The 21,550-nt window shown below is 32.8% G+C and overlaps 2 protein-coding genes and 1 long non-coding RNA gene across 3 annotated transcripts in view; 2 read left to right on the forward strand and 1 right to left on the reverse strand.

The window, feature by feature from the left end:
- The first annotated feature begins 6 nt into the window (after nt 1–6).
- LOC112906606 lies at nt 7–701 on the forward strand. The gene is made up of 2 exons (XM_025981025.1): nt 7–75; nt 235–701. Exons 1-2 carry the CDS (start codon nt 39–41, stop codon nt 693–695), a joined length of 498 nt encoding a protein of 165 aa, XP_025836810.1. The 5' UTR covers nt 7–38; the 3' UTR covers nt 696–701.
- A 4,429-nt stretch (nt 702–5,130) lies between these two features.
- Nucleotides 5,131–21,550, reverse strand: part of LOC108740490 — a 62,204-nt gene continuing 45,784 nt past the window's right edge. Inside the window, exons 3-4 of the long non-coding RNA XR_001938339.2 lie at nt 13,247–13,389; nt 5,131–5,282 (exon numbers count right to left, since the gene is read on the reverse strand). This is a non-coding gene — a long non-coding RNA (uncharacterized LOC108740490). The remainder of the gene's footprint in view (nt 5,283–13,246; nt 13,390–21,550) is intronic.
- The window catches only part of LOC108740489, a 236,422-nt gene continuing 221,344 nt past the window's right edge, over nt 6,473–21,550 (forward strand). The window contains exon 1 of the mRNA XM_025981020.1: nt 6,473–6,806. The gene's annotated coding sequence lies outside the window, so the exon portion shown is untranslated. The remainder of the gene's footprint in view (nt 6,807–21,550) is intronic.

Raw genomic sequence — 21,550 nt, forward strand, 5'->3', positions numbered from 1 at the left:
GGACATCAGTAGCTGCTGCACCTGGACGCCTGGACTTCATGAACTACCCAGTGGACGAATCCATGGACTACGAGGGTTAGTTTGTTTTTATTTATTTTTCTCCTAACTCTTTCTGTATTTTTTAAGAACAATTAAGTATATTAATCGCTTCCTTTTATTTTTTTCAACTTTATACTAAACCCTTCTTTATATAATAGTTAACTTTGAATATTTTTAACACTATTTTTATTACAGCACGACATCGGGAGATGGACAGGACATCATCAGCTGCTACATCTGGACGTCGCACTTCATCCCAGGGGAGTGTACTTCAATCGGGAGTGTCGGTCGCGGCTCGGGAGTGTCTGGAGCGTCCAGATTCGGACTTCGAAGTCTCCGATACCCGGAATATCGGAATTTTCCGGATTCTGAGTATTGGAAACTTCGAAATTCTAATCTCGGGGCTCCAAAGCAGCGAATCCTTCGGGATTCGTTGCTCTGGAGACCTTGAGGTTCGGATTTCGAAGACTCTAATACTCAGAATCCTGAAACTTCCGAATTTCGTGTACCTGGGACTTATAAGTTCGAATCTGGAGCTCCAACGTTCGGGCCTTGTCCCGGACGCTCTTCGAATTACAAAAAACGATCGCGCTAAACCTGGTAGACGTGAAAAATTTGTTTTTGTCTTTTTTAATATGAAAAATAAAACACATTGATCTCTCTTTCTTCTTTTATTATCTCCCCTCCCCTTGTTCCCCCAGGGCCCCCTTGTGTCCCCGGGGCCCCCCGTCTCCCCCCGTGGGTCCCCCACCCCGGGGTTCACACCCCCACTCACACACCCCTCATCCATTCTCACCCGCTCTCGAAGGAAGAGAGCGGGTGAGGATGGATAAGGGGTCACATTCATACGCACTCTCCCACTCACACACCCCTCATTCATTCTCACCCGCTCTCGAGGGAAGAGAGCGGGTGAGGATGGATAAGGGGTTACATTCATACGCATACGCATTCGCATGCTCACACACACACTCCCCTCATTTATGCCCAACCTCTCGAAGCAAGGAGAGGGTGAGGGCATAAATAAGGGGAAGACATTCATACAGGGAGGGTGAGGAAGAAGGTAATGTAACATTCATACACTTTCTCACGCGCACACAGACATACACACACCCCTTATTTATGCCCTGACCCTCTCTCGATACAAAGAGAGGGTAAGGACATTAATAAGGTGAAATACAACATACATACATACATACAGGGAGGGTAAGAAAGAATAGGGGTTATGTGACATTCATACGCTCTTTCACGTGCACACAGACATACACATACTCTTCATTTATGCCCTGACCCTCTCTCGAGACAGAGAGGGTGAGGACATGAACAAGGGGGGACTGTGATACCTTTTCTCACACACCTTTCATTTATACCATCACTCCCCTTCTGAATGATGGGGCGTGTGACATTTGCTCATTGATTCTTCCCTTACTTCATTCATATCCTTATTTTTCTCATATTCACCTACTTTCACTCCTACCATGTCACACCCACAACCTCTTTCATTCACATTCTTTACTCAAGCCCACATGCATCCTTTTTCACCCTCGTACATTCTCATTTGCACAAGACTTGTCATACATACATTCACACCTCATTTTAACCCTCGTGCTTTCATTCATAATTACTTCCATGTTTACACGCATTTACTTTTACACCCTCTTGCTCTTTTATACATCCTTACAAATTACTATGGTGAATCTCTCGCAGTCTTTCTTACTACATTCACATCCTCAGTCTCTCCCCAAAATAAATCCCACGTTACCCTTATTTATTATTACAATGTTATCTAAAATCTAAATAAATACTATCTGATCATGAATAAATACATAAACATATGACAATTACGTTAAAAACTGTTACAGCTTGACAAAATATAAATAAATGATCCTGTGCCATCTGTACAAAAGCTAATATATGTTAAAAGTATTCCTTAAAGATAATATGAATATAATACTTGATAAATAGTCACNCGACAAATGAAAATTTCTTTTTGCTTTACACGAATTCAAAATGGTGTTTAATTGTTTTTACAATATAAAAAGTAAAATTAATCCTTTTGGGGCATTTTGGCAAATTTAAAATACTGATACAAGAATAAGAACAAGAAGTTAACATTTTTGAATTTTATGTGGTTTGTTTTCACTTTTTAATTTTTATAACTCGTTGTGCATCACTCGTTAATGTTCATATTTCGATAATTAAAAATTTCGTTTTGCTTTACACGAATTCAAAATTGTGTTTAGTTGTTTTTACAAAATAAGAAATTAAATTAATCTTTTTGGGGCGTTTTGGCAAATTTAAAGTACTGATACTACAAAAAAGATAATTGTTCAATTAAATTAGTAAGAATAGTTTGTTTATAGATTTTTTAATTTTGTTGTCTTTTGATTTTAGGTACTTTTGCTGTCCTTTTCTGAGTTGTAGAAGGGGTTTCTTCGGAATTATCATGCCGATTGAAGAGAAACAATGGACCACTTCAATTCCATGATCACATTAAGGGTGAGCTTTAATATTTATTTACGTTTTTTGATTTTACGTGGTTTCTTTCATTTAGAGTAATTTTAATGTTCATATTTCGATAATTAAAAATTTCGTTTTGCTTTACACGAATTCAAAATTGTGTTTAGTTGTTTTCATAAAATAAGAAATTAAATTAATGTTTTTGGGTCGTTTCGGCAAATTTAAAGTACTGATACTACAAAAAAGATAATTGTTCAATTAAATTAGTAAGAATAGTTTGTTTATAGATTTTTTAATTTTGTTGTCTTTTGATTTTAGGTACTTTTGCTGTCCTTTTCTGAGTTGTAGAAGGGGTTTNAATTTTCAATCAAAAATTTTGAATTATTCAATTAATAAATTCATTTAAAAAAATTGACAGATATCTAATTACTAATACTTTTGGTCACTTGAAAAAACACAAAAATGACGAAAACCTTATACAACAAACAAGCAAATTTTAAATGAAAATTACAATTACTTTAATATGAAAATAAGTAACTACCCCAAAGGAAATTAATTCAATAAACTAGCCCATCACGTAGTGGCGAGCTCCTGGACTCAGTTTAGCAAGTAAATATCCATCTATTTAAATAGACCTTGTTGAGCATATTGAATCCGTCAAATGTTGCATTGTACTACAGATGGCGTTTACCGCGCCATTTGTAGTATTTCAGAAATTAATTGATTATACAAAAAAAAAAGAATCGAAAGCTATCTGTGCAGTTATAACACATAGGTATTAAAATTTTGGCCAATAAATCCACATTCGTATACATAAATAAATAACAAGAAGTAAACGATGTAGAAGGGTTGTCCACACAAGAAACGCATCGTTCAAAAGTGTCCCATCTTGAAAAAAGGCAGTCAAATTGTACCATCGCTGAAGTACTCGAATTTCCGTCAATAAATGGTAGGTACCTAAAATAAATAGATAATTCCAATATAAAAATAAATTTGATGTTTGAATATTAATTAATAAAATAGAGATTTATACGATCGAAAATCAAAATCTTAGCCTCAGAGCAAAGTATGTTTGTAGAGATGATTATCTAACAACAAAGAGAAAAACACGAAACAATTTGATTTTCATCTATTCAGCAAATAAAAAGAAAGACTTCACTACAAAATATTGTAACTGACTTATTACTTATTGGATTGTAAAGTTTTACATTACGCTATTAAATTTCTTCAAAAATTCGGCGAAATTTAAAATGAAATAAAAATTAAAACACGAACGCATAATCTGTGCTTTATAGACTTTCCAAAATAAAATTCCCCTGAAGGCATATAAGACTCACCATAAGTCACGACAGGATGGCCTAGTCTGGTGGTCTACCTCATACTGCAACAAGTCATTGGTTCTTTCCAGTACGTCTACCCTGGCTCAATTTTTTCCTTGAATTTTACACATTTTTATTTAACAGATAAATCATTGAGTTATCTTCTTTCGTCGTTTCGTCCATCTAATTTTTCTCTCCTTAATCACCAGTCATTTACGTCATCATCTTCCCACTTTGCCATTGAGTTTAGGTCAAAGGGATTATGCACCCATCCGGATTGTCGTACGTATTTTCATTTGATAAATCAATACCGAAGTCTCCTATTTGTTCAGTTATCACTGAATTCTCAAAACCTGAAATAATGCAAGAAGTACATATTTAGAAAAAATGAGAATAATAATTGTATTTAAATATATTACATAATAACAAATTAACGATGCCAAAATATTTTTATTACAGCACGACATCGGGAGATGGACAGGACATCATCAGCTGCTACATCTGGACGTCGCACTTCATCCCAGGGGAGTGTACTTCAATCGGGAGTGTCGGTCGCGGCTCGGGAGTGTCTGGAGCGTCCAGATTCGGACTTCGAAGTCTCCGATACCCGGAATATCGGAATTTTCCGGATTCTGAGTATTGGAAACTTCGAAATTCTAATCTCGGGGCTCCAAAGCAGCGAATCCTTCGGGATTCGTTGCTCTGGAGACCTTGAGGTTCGGATTTCGAAGACTCTAATACTCAGAATCCTGAAACTTCCGAATTTCGTGTACCTGGGACTTATAAGTTCGAATCTGGAGCTCCAACGTTCGGGCCTTGTCCCGGACGCTCTTCGAATAACAAAAAACGATCGCGCTAAACCTGGTAGACGTGAAAAATTTGTTTTTGTCTTTTTTAATATGAAAAATAAAACACATTGATCTCTCTTTCTTCTTTTATTATCTCCCCTCCCCTTGTTCCCCCAGGGCCCCCTTGTGTCCCCGGGGCCCCCCGTCTCCCCCCGTGGGTCCCCCACCCCGGGGTTCACACCCCCACTCACACACCCCTCATCCATTCTCACCCGCTCTCGAAGGAAGAGAGCGGGTGAGGATGGATAAGGGGTCACATTCATACGCACTCTCCCACTCACACACCCCTCATTCATTCTCACCCGCTCTCGAGGGAAGAGAGCGGGTGAGGATGGATAAGGGGTTACATTCATACGCATACGCATTCGCATGCTCACACACACACTCCCCTCATNAGTTTAGATTATACTTTACTAAATTATTACGATTAAATATAATTTTAGGTTTGTAATAGAATACTTACTACTTATATTTTGTCCAATATTTTTCAAAAAGTTGGATTTCGGTGTCGCTCTGTTTTCCTCTTCAAGTATTCAGTTCCGCGCAGTCGTAAATGATACATTCCACAGATTGGATTGCAGTTTGTACACAGCGTTTTTCTTTATAAACCACCCAGCGTCTGAAACAATACAAAAGAAATATTTTTAAAAGGAAGAATTAATCAAATCAGTGCGAAATATAAATTATAATTATACATACTTAAATATAACTAGATAAACAGACCTAAAAACGTTAATTAACGTTGGAGATAGATAATGTTTTTGTTATGGTGAAGCAACCACTTTTCGAACAAATGTTGTAGGAAAATTAATTGCTTTTTTAAATTGTTTTTTAACATGTAGTTTAGTTTTTATGTGAACGGCTTTCATAAACGACCTAAAGAAAATTCTATCTAAAGGTGAAATATTGGTGTCGGTTAAAAAAAAAAAACAATTCTGTAGTGACTTTGCTTAGCCGATTGTATATAGAATAAGGGGATGAAATGGAAACATCAAAGAATGATAGAAAGTCGTCTAAAAATGCTCTCCCTGCTATGTTTTTGATACTTTTTCAGTACTATTTCAGTATTATATAACTGTCAGTTGAGAAACTTTTTTCAGCCCATCTCCTTTCACCCTTACACTGTACTAGATTCTAAGAACAACAGCTATGATGGACGGACACATCCTTTAAGGATCGATCCTATTTTTCCCGGGAACTGGGGAAGGTGACCAAAAACAGTTACAATTAGATTACTGTTTCTTATAATTAAAACAATTAAAAAGTTTTCGAGTCTAGTTGGCGAACTGGTGCTGTCCTGGATTAAGGTCTAAAGACTATCGTCGGTTAGAGTCGCATCCCAACGTTTCGCCAGCACGAGAGACGAACTTCTTCAGAGGATTTTTAGCCATTTTATAAATTTCTATTGGTTATTTATAACACATTTGGCTTAAATCCTTTTTCCATCATAATGTGCACAATTTCAAGATATTCCTGATCTATTAAACGAAGTTTACATGTGATGATGAGACTTCAGGTGCTCGTTGAAACGCATTTTGAATGATCTACTCGTCTGACCTACGTAAAAAGCATTACGGTCTGAACATGCTAATTTATAAACTCAACTTTTGTCGAAAGGGTTCGTTTTGACTTTAGATCACTCGGTACTATTACCGTGTAGGTACGTTTTTACCATTTTCGCGACATATATGTCCCCTTCTCTTTGCGCGCGGACTTTCGTCCCCCGCTTGGACGTTGTGCGGTACCGGGGGTCACGTGACCATTCGCGGCATAGCCACTTTCTTCCTCTTTCTCATTCGGCCAAAGGCCTTCGCGAAGGTGTCGAAGAAGTCGAGGGTATCACGTCGCGCGCTTCGTCGACGGTTTTCGTTTGTTTCGAATGTGGACTTTTGCGTGCGCGCCGGACGATTCGTTTTGTGTACCATCGGAATCGCGGATCTACGAACGGATACGCGAAGAAAGGAAATTGTGTTGCGAGCAGGGGAAGGGAAAAAAGGAAAATTCATTGTGGTGAATAGATGGTTTGAGAGGGTGGCTTAAATAGTAATAATTATTATTATTATTATCTGGTTGGTGTTTTTGAGTGATCAGTGAACTGACAGTGTGCATTGGGATTTATGACTGGGAATTATTAGATTTATTGGTAAGTGTAAATAAACAAAAAAACAATTAATAAATCGCTAGTAAGAGAGATAAAAAATATGTGGAAAACTTTAAAGAAACTTTTAAAAACAGTTCCGTACAGGGTGTTCAAAAGAAAAACAGGAAAGGAAAAATAAAACAGCTGTGGAAAACTGCAAAAACGTGGAAAACTATGATGAAGTTTTTATAAAAAATGCCTTGTAAGGAAAACGAAGGCGGTGGAAAAACTGACGACTTTTTCAGAAAGGGCACCATACAGGGTGTTCAAAATAGCAATATATTTTTTTAAATATAATTGTATTGTAGTATTATTATATGCTTCTAGAATAATTTTACAGGAAAAAGTTTTAGTCAAATTGATGAAAAGTTTTATACGTAATTTTCATTAATAAGTATGTCGCTGCCAGTGGTTATTATAATCAAAAATACATGCTTTTAAATAACAAAAGGGCCAATTTCAAGCTAATTTAAATGTTTAATAAAATATATTACTGTATGTATAAACAAAGAAATAAATTTGAGAATATACACCAATTGGTTTTTCATAAAAAATCGAGGAAAATGTAAAAAAAAAATTATTTGTTTTTGATTTTCCAATTAATCATTTAATTATTTTAAATATGTTTTTATATTAAACTGCAATATATAGACAAAAGCCAAGGATTGGTACCTATTGTTTAACAGAACTAATTTTGAAGGAGTTTAAGATAACAAACGTGATTAACTTAAGTGGAAAATTATTAATACAAGAGGGCAGAAACTATACTTAGCTATAGTTAACTGAAATAAAAACTCTAAAAAAAGTTTAAAAAACAATTGATACACATCATTTTGTAGATTCATAATTTGGTGTTCATATTTTCTTTTTATTTTTCGTGGAAAATCTGGACTTTCTGCGATCTTTCGTTAAGTTATTTAGTTTTGTTTCTTTTTATGTTCTTTGTCCTTTGTAAAAAATGTTAAAGGGCAAATTCTACTCTTAATAAGCAATTTTTATTACGCTTTTTATTTGCATTAATTAAACTAAATATTAACTGAATTCAAAGTAGTTTTCAAACCTATTTTATATTTTCACTAGTTTCCATCTTGGTTCTCATCACCATGTTTTTATAAAGGGATGCCATTGTCGAGGAAGACTTTTTTTATGAAAATGACTCAGTTACTATATTAATTTTTGTATTTTACGGAATATCAGCAGTTATGACTGCATACAAAATTATTACAAAAAATAAGAAAAAAAAATCAGAATATCATCAACTTGTTGTGCAAAGTTACATAACATAATTAATGTAGTAATATTCTATGCGAATATTGCCACCTAAAAAACTAAACTGCCGAACATTAACAACATGCGTTTTATTTTAAAAAATGTATATTTTAGTATTTGAAATAGAGAATTGTTCTACATTTTGCATCTTCTATATTTAAAATACATTTTAAAAACCATTTGCTACATCGACGACGGAAATCATACTATACAATAACGCTTTACTATAGATTTCCACGACCATTTTTCTGTTAGTCGTGGAAAAAATTGTCGAAAATTACACATTTTGGTTTCAGATTGTAAAGAAAACGCAAAAAATGCAAGAAATTTCGTAAAAGCGATTAATTTAGTTTTAGCATATTGTACTTTGTAACTGAATTCGGTGCGTCTGAGATAGTGGATGCAAGAACATTCTAGAATTAGCTGACTATTAAAACGTCTAATTAAAAGTTGAAATTAACTAACAGACTACTTTAAATTTTGACGTATTCGAAGCGGAACTAAACAATTGCAATAAAGAAGGCGGGTTTAAATATTAGTATTCGGTATTTATTTTCACAGGTAAGTGAATTCAAACTACAGATGGGTTGGGTACCCGGTTTGGACCCGGTATCCAAACATACGGTTTTAACAATCTTTACCTAATGAAAATTGGTATGTAATTAAGATTGCATTGGAATAGGTCGTTTACCTTAATTTGTATTATTTATTGATTACTATAGTAAATTACAAAAATACGTTAGTATGACCGAACTGTTACTATTTCTGTCTTTCTGTCGCTTGTTGGTGTGTATCAGGTTTTAATTAACGATAAAATATCAGTATAATTTGGTTAGTTTGCAACCCCCTTGTTGACAATCCGCCGCCAACCAAAAATTAAAAATTGGCGTTTAAACTTGCTATGGTTTGGGACGCTGGTAAGGGTGGTATTTAATGGTAAGCCCGCCAAAAAGACGAAGTCATGAACCATTAATTGTGGTGGTTTTACCGGGTACCCGGTTATACGGGACAAAATCACTATACGTCAATATTATCCTTTCGATATAACACTAACTCTAGGAATCATATTAGAACTAGCAACCTTCAGGATATAGGTAATAGGATAGGTATTAGTCATACATGAGTAAAACGCATGCTTTGATTTTAAATTGAATTGAGTACTTCTTTTGTTTGTAGTTGCAATGACCATTCGAATTCCGTTCCCTATATCGGGCGCAACATATTTTTCAATAGCATGGGAAAATAATAATAACGCAAAAGGTCTTTTTTTTTCTTGAATTATTTCCCAGTCAGTCGTAGGCACGTACACAATGTGCAGGTTACCTTGCAATTAAAAAGGAGTGGTTTTGAAGTTGGTCGTTAAATGTACAGACACGATGTCGTTTTGTGTGATATTTCGTAGGCGCAGAAATAAGATTCCAACAAAATTAATTTGTTATTTCTATAAATTAATTTCGACGATACCCTTCTTTTTTTATAAGGCGACACTAAAATTGTTGTACCTACTCGAAGGAGACGTTTGACATTTACGAAAAAAATATATAAATTAAATTAATTGACACGCTTAAAGTCAGTTGTTGTCATTGACCTCCATTTGCAGGTGCGTATATATGTTTCTGCATATGTGCTCACTGAAATGAAATGTCTTAGTTGGCTTAGAGAAAAGATGGCTAATATTTACATTGTCTGTGTAATAACATGGGTTTTAGTGGTGGTTCTCATATGGTTTAGATAAACAGAAGTTAAATAGTGTCTGCATTATGTATTAAGTAAATATTTAAATTAAAAAAAAATTACAAAACCGATTGTCTAAAAAGCGAATTAAAAAGATAAAAACAAGATCTGCAATGTGCATATATTGCTAGTTTCAGTCTATAAATATTGTTTTGATGAGCCCTACACGTTTCTAAGTAGGTTTATCCTATTTAACAATATGGAATATGTACAAATCCTATCTACACAACTTTGGGACCTATATTAGGTTACTGTTCACAAATTGTTAGGGATGTGGGATGTTCTAGCTTTAGCAAAATGCGAAGATTAGCTCAGGATAGGAAAGAGTGGAGGTGTGTATTCAATCAGTCTTAAGACTTAAGACCCTATGATGATGATGATTACTATTATTAAACGAAAATTACAGCTGTAAAATAATGTAGGATCTTGATTTTGCAACACCTACCGCCATTTTGTATTTTACGACCGCCATTTTGGTTTTATTAAAACAAAACCTAGATTTACACAAATCAGTAGACACCTCATTGATTAAAATCCGTAAAGCCGATTGGATGTTTCCAAGGAATAAAGAATTCCACATAAAATAGCCTAAAACCTATCAAAAACAACCGTCTATTTAAGGCAATAATAGCAGCGTATGTCTCTAGAAGGACTTCTAAACAGCAGGTTGCCTATACTCTTAGATTTAAGTTTAAAATATCCAATTGTTTGGTTATAAAACCGTTCTGAATTTTCCGAATCCATTTACAAACAGTTGAAGAGGGATGATCGATTAGATAAATAAACAAAAGATTTTGTTATTGAACGCGATTTGAAATTCATAGATAGTGAAAACAATAGCTAATAATAAAAATAGTGTAGGTAGAATAAAAACACTCTGTAGTTTCTTCGATTTTTTATAGATTTGTCAATTGTTTGAGAAGGTGCCATTTGTAATATTAAATATTAGGTATAAGTATACTAAAAATGCAATAAATTCCTACTTAATGTAAAATGACTACTAATAATAGTCAGTTTAACATCTGTTTTGTGAAGTGGAACCCAAAGCTGTTTCTTTATTATTTATTGTTATTTATGTATACCTACGGTTAAAAATATTGTGACAATATTTTTATAGTAATGGTGTTGTAGTTTCTATAGAATACTTGTATAAACGCTTTCAAAACAGTCGCGGTCGCTCATGATTGCTTTTCTATTAATAGAAAGTTGTTCACGGATCTGCGTTTCGTTACAGTAAACTTAAAACGTTCTTTCTACATTGGAGATATCGATGATGCGTCAAGAAAGGAACTTTTTCTCATGCCTGCATACTCTGCTCAAACGAACCAGTGAACGGTATAATATCGCGATACATTAACATCAGAATTGGAATAATTGTCAAAAATGCTTTTTAATGACTTTTAATTTGCGTTACGTTTTTAAAAACGAGCAAGGTTTTTTCGGAACGAACCACTAAGGTGGCAAGGATATATCTATCTGGTAAATTTCCGAGAAAAAAGGGACCATTTCTTTTTCTTTAGTTATTCACAAGTACATTGTAAACTCTATATAACGACACTTAAGGGACTGAACATTTTTCGGCGTTATAAAGAGTGGTCGTTAAATGGAGAGAAATGAAAGATATTATTTTACTATTCTATAGATAATAATATGCATTTACCAATATAGTACATATTTTGCACACGAACATTATTATTCATACATTGCGTATAGCCTGTTATCTTCGTCTGATGTTTTTTGCTGCTCCAATATTTTAATTGTATTTTGTTACGTATCTCACTCATATCTTGAGATACTGCTGGATCAATTTGATTCTATAAAAAGTATTTTTTTAATAGTTTCGCTTCATCAAGTGCTTGTTTGACAGGATCGTCTTCTTCAACAACGTACACAGCTGCAGTTCTTATCTATTTCGGCAACTTAGAAAGTACTGCTCAATGATTTATAATGCCGCATTGTTGTCGTTAAATAGAGTGAGCGTGACGCTATATAGAGTGTAATATTGTATAGAAAACAATGTAAGCCAACTAAGTCAAGCAATTTCAACGTTTTAAGGAGTTTGTCGTTAAATCGAGTGACGTTATAAAGAGTTTACACTGTATTTCAATAAATTTTCGGTAATTATCTAGAATTAAGGTTCCAGACCAAAATCGCTCCAAAAGTTTTTCATAGATTCCGAACATAATAAAATTGGATATTAAAAGGTGGGGAGGCAGTTTTTTATGACTTTATTATTAAAAAAAAATTTTTTTTGAATGATTTTTCAAAATTCAAATCACACTTCTAAACTGTAGGTATGGGAGGAGATGTGTGTCTCGCCCGCCTCAAATATAATCATTGAACCCTCAGAAATGACTAGAAATCGATGAAAAAATTTTTGAGGCGATTTTGGTCTAGAGCCAAAGTCTAAGAATTGTATGAAATTCCGATATTGTACTAGGAAAAGTATAAAACCAATGCTTTCTATGAATAAAATACTCTTACATATCAGCCCGCTTCAGGCGGACAGGGACTGCGGGCAGGGGTATTAAATAAACTTCAATCAGTCATAAATCTACCTAATCTACCAAACAATGTCGTCACCAATGCAGGTAATTATCCAGAATTGGGACAATTTTGAAAAATTATCATTCAAAAAAAATTTTTATTTATGAAGTCATAAAAAACTGTCTCTCCCACCATCTAATATCAATTCCATTAGGTAAAATGACCGGAAATCGATGAAAAAATTTTTGGAGCGATTTTGGTCTGGTGCTCCAATTCTGGACAATTACCGACATTATAATTAGTATTTGTTGAATAATATAAGAAAATTGGTTCCTATACAAGGTGTTCCACAACATTACACTTTCTTTAATGCAAAGTCCAAAAATGAAATAATATACCATCAAAAACGTGATTTTTAGATATGGTTTATTAGTAGATTTATCACAGAAACAATTTTACGTAAGAAGTTGCAAATGATAAACAATATTACCTACTCATACTATGCACCTGTTCATACAACCAAAAAAAAAAAACAATTGCAGAACATTTACAGGTAACTTGCTTCCTACCTGGTGTGCTACCACATCACACATTTTCTTTTTTAAATGCAAAGTCCAAAAATGAAATAATATGCCATCAAAGACAATGTTGTAGATATTGTTTATTAGCAGGTCTACCACGAAAACAACTTTAAGTATGAAGTTGCAGATGATAAACGATATTAGTCATACTATGTACTTGTTTATACAACAAAAAATAAAAAAAACCAATTGAAAAACATCGATAAGTAATTTGGAAAACGTTGGAAAAAAAATCCCATTAATATAAAGAAGTAACAACTAAGCTGAGATCATGATCATGATTAAAATTTCTTACTGTACATTTGTTAGGATTTCCATGATACATACCATTCAACTAAAGGAAAAACGCAAAAAGTAAAATTGTAAACTCACTTTTTCCATTTTTGAAGATTTGCATTTTGATGCTGGCGTTCCACTGCACCTTAGATGTAGACCGCCATCTTTGAAACATCCTTCACACTGACTTCAGTCTCCCACAGCTAATTGTCTCAGAAACCATCATGCCACACGGAAACCTGCAATTTGAAAAAATATTTTTTAGTAGTTAACACTTTAAAACAGTCAAATTTTAAGATTAAAACGAAAGGGCAAATTATGAAAGTTTTTCTTTTTAATTTGTTTTCACGCTGAATTATCTGACTTCTGTTTTGGTAAAAATATAAAACAAAGGATATTGTGGGGTTGACTCACTTTTAACAAAAGAAAAAGACTTACAGGAAACACCTTTGTATAATTAGAACGTTCAAAATTGGCATTTAAAACTGTCACATTAGCTTTCTTCTTTCAACTTACTAACTAGACTACAGCGGTTGCTGATAGAACGTCCACTTTTACTCATGTCAGACGTTCTAGGGAAAAGAGATGTCAGGTAGGAATTGCAGCGGACACTAATAAATAAAAAGGAATAACATTACACCAATCGAAGTGTAACAGAAAGTGATGCAGACTAGCAGAATTTGAGCATGTTGCCAGAATCGGACTTTAAAGAAATTTCAACATTCTTAGAAATTTACGAAAGCAAAGACACTTGTTTAAAGATATAATTCTGACCAGGCAGTCAAGGGTGTTAAAACGCAGCAAATGACTACAGTCCTAAGTGGAAACAAGAAAGATAATACGTCCATTCTTATAGATAATTTATTGCAGACTATGCCAATTTTCATCGTCTAAACTATACCACAAATTTTACAAAAACATTAAGTCAATAGTTCCTTTGGTGCAAAGTGCATTATAATCAACATTTATACAGATATGCGAAATTATCGATTTGTTTACCTTAAATTTTGCATTTTACATCAAACAAAAAGATAATTAATAATATAATAAATTAAACATTGGTGTTCCGAACTGTTCGACCGAAGAAATAAACAAATTTAAATTATTAATTCGTTTTGGTCCTCAGTTTGAAGCTTAAAATTTAAAATTCATCGGGGAAAAGGCGATACCTGGTTTAAATTTTAAATGTTTTTACATGTTAAAAATGTGAACGATTTTATTCTAATCTGCATACGTATACGATTTGAGTTTGGGCAGGACTAAAATGCTTGCTGGTAGATTTATGTGAACCATTTATTTGTCCGTTGTTGTGTTATTTAAATAAATGGGAATGCTGAATAAGTTATTGCAAGAGTTTCGGTAAGCAGGACGGTCGACTGTTTATAAATAATAAGTCCACGGTGGACCTTCAGGTAGAAAAGAAATATCCACTGAAATATCTCAAAAGACAATGAACTTTTTATTTCTTGCAAAGTAAAGAAAGCAAATCAAAATTTTTCGTTGAAAAAAATAGAAAGTCAGTGACCATAATTGTAATCTTGTTATGTAGATTAGATCTTTTGAAAATCTTGATTGTATCGGAACTTATTAATGTTGATATATTGATAAGTCAACTTTTTTTAACGAAAAATATAAAACTGATGTATTTAGTAAAGAAAGGGTTGGAGTTGAATAGTATAAATTCAAAGGTTATGGAATTTGGGAATACCAGATGAAGAAGATGAAAGGAAAAAGCAAAATAGTATAGAAGGGAGTGGAGATAAAAGTAGTATGGAAGGGAGGGGAGACAAAAAAAAATGAGGAAGTTTGGGATAAATGCTGAGTGATAAAAATAGGGATAAGATGAACATTACCGATCAAATGGCAAAAGGAAGGGAAATGTATTGTTAGAAATGTCATAATAAGTTCGATTGGGGTAGGAAACTGATGTTATTTGTGTTTGATGGGGTAGAAATATGGAAAATTAGAGAAAAGTACGCCAAATTATATAATAAGAAAGTAAGACTAATTGTGGGATGATATGAGAAGAAGCGATAAAAGGGATAGTAAAATGTGAAAGGTTGGGAGGTTGGAATATTGGAAAGGAAATATGGGGGAAGACAGGAAATAGGGACGAAAAGAGATTTAAAATCAATCAGGAATAGGTGAGGGAGTGGTCGACAAAAAGGATAAAAATAGGGGAACTGAAGAGGAACGGGGAAGGAAGGGGAGAGAATCTATGAAAAAAAGGAGTCAAAATATGTAGTGAGGCTGAGGGAGATTTTGTGGAGGGATTGGCAAGGGGACTGGATACCACGGTACTTAGAAGATGGGAGAGAATGTATAAAAAAAAGAAGTCAAGATATGTAGTGGGACTGAGGGAGATTTTATGGTGGGACTGGCAAGGGGATTGCATGCCACGGTATTTAGGAGATGTTAATAGTATAGGAAATGTAACAAAATAACTTTATGTTTTAATAAAAGTTATAAAATTGATGTAAGAGTATAAGTTTTCACACCAGTCTCTTTGATGAGAATTTTCCGGGCTGATGAGTCCATTCCAGACGTTTTGTCAGAATCTACATTGACACTACCGAACTCTTCACGAAAATCATTATTGTCTCCATTGAAACTGTCCAATGTTGATTTGGACGAAACGTCTGGATGATTTTAAAATTCCATTAGACCACAGCTCGATAACCTAGAAAATTCTCGTTAGAAATTTGAAATTGTTTTTGTTTTTACTTTCAGTATTCACGCATGTAAGTAATTCTAGTGGATTACGTTTACATGAAAAATAGAATTTCAATACACAAAAGTAAATACCGTTGCGTAATATCTTCGATGTACTCATATACACATGCATAGGTAATATAATTTGAACTTTGTGGAAAAGTTCACATTGGCTATTCATGTTTATCACTATAAATAATCTGTTGGAATGTATGGTATCATCATTTGATTTGACAAATAATTCATTCATTTTTGGCACCTACAAGTTGTTTGTTTAGAACACCAGCTTAGTGCTAGAAAACCATGCAATAAAGTTGAAAGATTTGATGTTTATAATTACAGAGACATTTACATTCGACTGTGTACTTTGATGGTTGTAAAAACCACATGGTTGAAATGTCACATACCAGACTTAACATTACTTCCTTGGCAGATTGTTGTGTTTTGTGTTACTATTACTTTCGCAGTGTACCGTTCTAATAAAGGACGAATAACAACAAGGACCAATTTCCGTCCCATACTGAAGGATTATTTTGAAAAAATATACATTTTCTGTAGATACATTAGTCTTTATCAGCGTGATAGCAAAATAGCATTGATCGGAAAAACTACAATGCAGTAATATTTTATAGCACACTGAATTAGACTGGTAGAGATGATTCAATATGGTACAGACCTTGACCTTGGATTGCTATAAACCATAACCGTCACCTTTTACAATTTATCTGAAACTTCATCCCTAGTGTGTCTAGGTTTGTTAGAATCAATGGAATAACAGCCGAGTCAATGTTTTTCAAATGCACACTATGAATGCAATCAGGTCCACCATCTGAAGGCTCATGTCATTTTAAACGACCCATACATCATTTTCTTTAAAATAATGGATTTTCTATAAATATTTCGTTGTGTTTCATATGGAGAACACATACAAGAAGCAACTTATTTTTGTTTAACTAAGGTTCTTTCTTCAGTGCATTCAGTGCATACTTACAACTTAATCTATAAAAGACATTGAAATGTTTGCAATAAATGCATAATATTTAAAAGTATTATACTATTCTTACAATGCTATTTTGTTACCAGACATGTGGTGTAGGTACTTGAAGAAATGTACAAAATATGTTTATACTCTCAGAGTAAAAAATTTGAGTAGGTACTACATTCAATTTAATTACATTATCTCTTAAAAGTATTAATTTTAATGTAAATTTGTATTTCTGTTAATAATTTCCCATCAAAATCCAATTTTCTACAGTTCTTTGAATATAATTCTTCTTTATTTTAGACTGAGAATAGAATTTTATTGAATTTCAAGTCAGTTTTACAAATAACTTGCCGAATTTATTTTGCTAGCAAGAATAACTCAAATGTGACTGATAGAATTCAAATCAGTGATGTTTTTCTCTTTTTTATTAGGTTAGGTTACGTTATTTATTTTTTTATTAGGTCCAAAATCGAACAAAGCTTTACACAAATTCAATGCATATACGAAAAATGAAAACTAAACAAACCTTTCTTAGCCATTCATATCAGGGTGTACGATTAAATAAATAATATTTCAAAATTATTATGCGGTATACCTTTGCTTATTTGTAAAAGAATTATTTGTTAAACTTGTTTCTAATTAGAGAAAACATAGCAGTCGATTAGTGTTGCAATGGAGATAGATAAAAACCCCTTCTAAAACAATTATCAAAATTAGTATCTTCCCTAACTACTGAACACATTTATTTACCACGTTTGCAAAAATAAAATATTAGATAAAGGCTATACACTATAATAATAATTAATAGAACTTAATGGTGCATTTTAATTTGTTCCTGAAAAAAATTATAACATGCAAAAATTACGCAATGATGACTCACCCTAAATTGACGATCCATGCAAAAATGCACTCAATAAATATTTCAGAGTTCAAAAAACACACCCGTCTATTACAACTGAAAACACATGACTGATTTCGTAATAAAAGCTATTCTTTCTTTGAGCAGCAATCGATAAAAATAATACACATTTATCTACATAATATATAATATAACCTTCCCGCGACCGTCAAGCCTAATCTTACAGTTTAAATAAATTGAGGCCATGAATAATACGACTTGTAGCATCATAAAAACAAATATAGAAGGGCTTACGACCCTTATTTATACGTGTATGTACCACAGGTCCTAATAATTTTAAGAAACGAAAGGGGTTAAAACACATATTGAAATAAATGAAAATATGGCATTATTTTTCTTTACAAAATTTTCTTTTCTTTTGTTTTCATGAGATATTGTTTTAGATCAGTGATTCTCAAAGTGGGGGTCACGAAAAATATTCGGATTGTTTGGTCAAACAAGAGATAAATTATTAATTTTTATTAATTTCGATAATAAATCTGCTATTAATTATCAGTGTTTCAAAGTAGGTAATTAAACAAACGAAAAAATACCTCTTTCTGAGTTTACATTTAAACTCTCCTCAACGGGAAATCTTCTTTATATAATAAACCTATTCTTCGGACCAAAAAATTAAAGAAATCGTATGAAAAATAGCAGAACTCATAATTTTCACAATTTTTCATTTTTACCATGATCGTTTTAAGTTGAGTATTACAAAGTTACTGTGTTAGCGAAACAATTGTTGGTGGTAAAAATAAAAAATTATGAAAATTACCAGTTGTATTTAATAAACAGTGTTTTACACAATAGCCTATTTCGAAGCTAATATGTTTAGGGTTTACTTATCTGCAAAAAGACTAGTTTTTTACTGGTATAAATTCTACATGGTACGTATTATTACGCATAGAAGTTTTTTTCTGGTTATTTATTGGATTATTCATGTATGTTACATATTTTTTTGTATGTTAATAATACCCGCTCTATGCTTATAATAATATCAGGTTTTCTTGTTTCACGATTTCTTTTTTTTTACACAATTTCTGTTATTATGAAATATAAAAACCGAGTTCACTATTTCTTTCATTCGTAATTTTCCATGAAGCTCAATAAATGTAATAATAACGCCGACTTTTTTATTTGCGTACGTAATTCATCGTATTCCATCATTCTGTTCGCAATTTCTCCAGTTTGAAATTACCTGTATTATTTGAATTAAACGGTTTGATTCTTCTGACCTATGATTCCACGGATCGTAAGAAACTAAATAACAGTCTTTTCCCATATATACCAACCCATAAAGACAAATAAATTATCGGGTAGTCAAAGCAAATATTTGCTATAGTAGATACCTTATCATTAGCAAAGGGTAATGGGCAGAAAATAAGCAGAATCAGATATTGCTTTTTACACTGTCTTCACTTATTTTTCGCTTGAATTCCACAGGTGAAATGAACAAAGACTTTTTAAGTACATTGTTTTTATGCACTAATTACGGAAGAAATCCAGTGGAAAATTAGAGACCCGTCTTTGTCTGGTAAAGAGAAGACTTAAAAGAATTACAGTTATTTTATTCAATATACATATAGCGCGATTTTAACGTTTCCTTGAAAAGGTGAGTTTACAATTCACGTTCATTTTCCACTATTTATTATACCAAAATTTCATTGTAATAGTAATGATAAGAGTGATAATATGGTAACAATTAAAACAGCATAAGGACCGATAATTAACCACAAAAGTAAACGTAGATGTAATAACAATTACATCACGTGTGGTTTGCACTGAACAATTGCGAACCGAACGTTTCGCTCGCTACGTCTAAACCCACCTTTAGTAAAGAGTCAAAAATCGAAGCAAGCTTTCGTTGTCACGTAGACGGATTGTTGACAATACTGCATTGATGAATCGTGCAATTAGTTGAAAATATATTATAATTATCATTAGATACGTTCTGACAAAGTTAAACATCATTAATAGATGGAATGTAGCCATAATTATTCCCTTGTGGGTATGTCTTATTCTGTAATTTTATTGCTTATGCCGAGGTGTAACGTATAAAAAGCAAATAATAGATAGAAAGAGCAGAGGGCGTTATGGAAGTCAATAAGAAGTTGAACTAGTTAGAGACAAATTAGAAGCAGAAACAGGAGTTAAAAGGGGCAGAGATAGATCTAGATTTTAAAGATAAGATGTAGTTTGCTTTAGCTATCGAGAAATGTGAATGTTGACTCAAGATAGGAATACGTAAATGTGCGTGTTCAACCATTCTTTGGATTGAAGACACTATGATGATGATGACTGAGATGTATTTAGATACTTTTAGATAATTAAGTAAATATATACCTAGGTACTTAGTGGGATTCTGTTTCTTTTTTGTAGATATGATTGCATAGTTGATTATTATGAACTTTAAATTACGTTGAAGTTGAAAGTAAATAAGTAAAAAAAAAAGAGATAATTTTCTCATAATATTACAAAAAAGACTGAACGTGGGTGAAGCAAGCGTTCAAGCATGCCCATAAAATTCAAATTTGAAAAAGCAGCGATCATCAGGAAAATTAAACACTTAGAAATGTAAACTATGAGAAAGCTACGAGAATGTCAATGGATTACATAAGCGTGAAGAAATAGGAGGAAGTGTCATTAGATTATAATAATATACAAATGAATAAACCTAGAACGCTTTTAATAAACGGTACTTAAATTTTAATGTAACATTAATTAAAAAAGTGGAAGAAATACGTTAAACCGGTTATGTTCTGGCGTTCCAAAGACTGACAATTAGTAAACCTATTACCAATATGAGAAAGACGAGGCCCATTTTGAAATGTTTTTCATTGTTAGACGAATAACCTGATTTAGATGAATATGGGCTGTGGTTCTCAAAAATTTGGATGTACTTAATATAAAATTTTTGTAAAAATATATTTCTGTATATCATCTAAACAAGTTGTACGTAAGATAGTTTTTCATTTCTGAAATATTAAGTGTCTCTTTGTCATTTTAATTTTCGAATAAGCTTCATATCTAAAAATATTTTCAAATAATCTTGAAACTAAGTAAATACTTACAGTTAAAATTGTAAGGGGTGTTATCTTATTTTACTTTTGAAAATTGTGTAATGTTAAAAATGGTATCTTCCAGTTTGTCACGTTTCATTTCAAGATTTGTTCCCATTTTGTAATCTACTACGAATTACGTCCTACTACGTATTTCATAGTTTAATTTATGTGCTTTTGTGTATAGCGAACCCTTGTCTAATACCCTCTATAAATTCATAAAATTTTGTGTTCCCTTCCCTTTGGAGTCCAAAACCTCTATTACTTAAAATAAAAACCCTCTATAACTTAAACAAATAATTTTGGGCATCGCACCTCAGTAAGCAGTGAAAAATGGTTTGAATCGGGAGAAAGTCTTCTATGTAAAAGATGAAGAATTGCTGAATTTCCTAATTTAGAAAAATGTTTGTTTACATGGTTTAGACAGTGTAGAAATATGTAAAAACATTAGTGTTAGTGGACCTATACTAAAGGATAAAACTGAAAAAAAAAACCTCAATAACTCAAATTATTTTACGTTTCCCTTGGTCTTTATCTTATCTACTGTATTTCAAATACTTCAGTTAAGACTAAAATATCAGTAGAAGCGACTTACTACCCTAACTCGATATAATATACACTTATAAGGAGCAGCTTCGGTTTGGTGGTTGATCTATTAACCACGGTTGAGATTATTTCCTTTTATTTTAAAATAAAATGATTAATCTAAGAATTAAAAACATAAAGACTAGCCAAAACTAGAT

Source organism: Agrilus planipennis, unplaced genomic scaffold (genome assembly GCF_000699045.2).
Source record: "Agrilus planipennis isolate EAB-ADULT unplaced genomic scaffold, Apla_2.0 scaffold10, whole genome shotgun sequence".
In the NCBI taxonomy this organism is placed as follows: Eukaryota; Metazoa; Arthropoda; class Insecta; order Coleoptera; family Buprestidae; genus Agrilus; species Agrilus planipennis.

Bases quoted from the DNA above. Each gene is read 5' to 3' on its own strand.
- LOC112906606 (XM_025981025.1), top strand. From the start codon at position 39: ATGAACTACCCAGTGGACGAATCCATGGACTACGAGG. The intron at 76-234 runs GTTAGTTTGTTT...TTTTTATTACAG, and splicing joins CGAATCCATGGACTACGAGG to CACGACATCGGGAGATGGAC.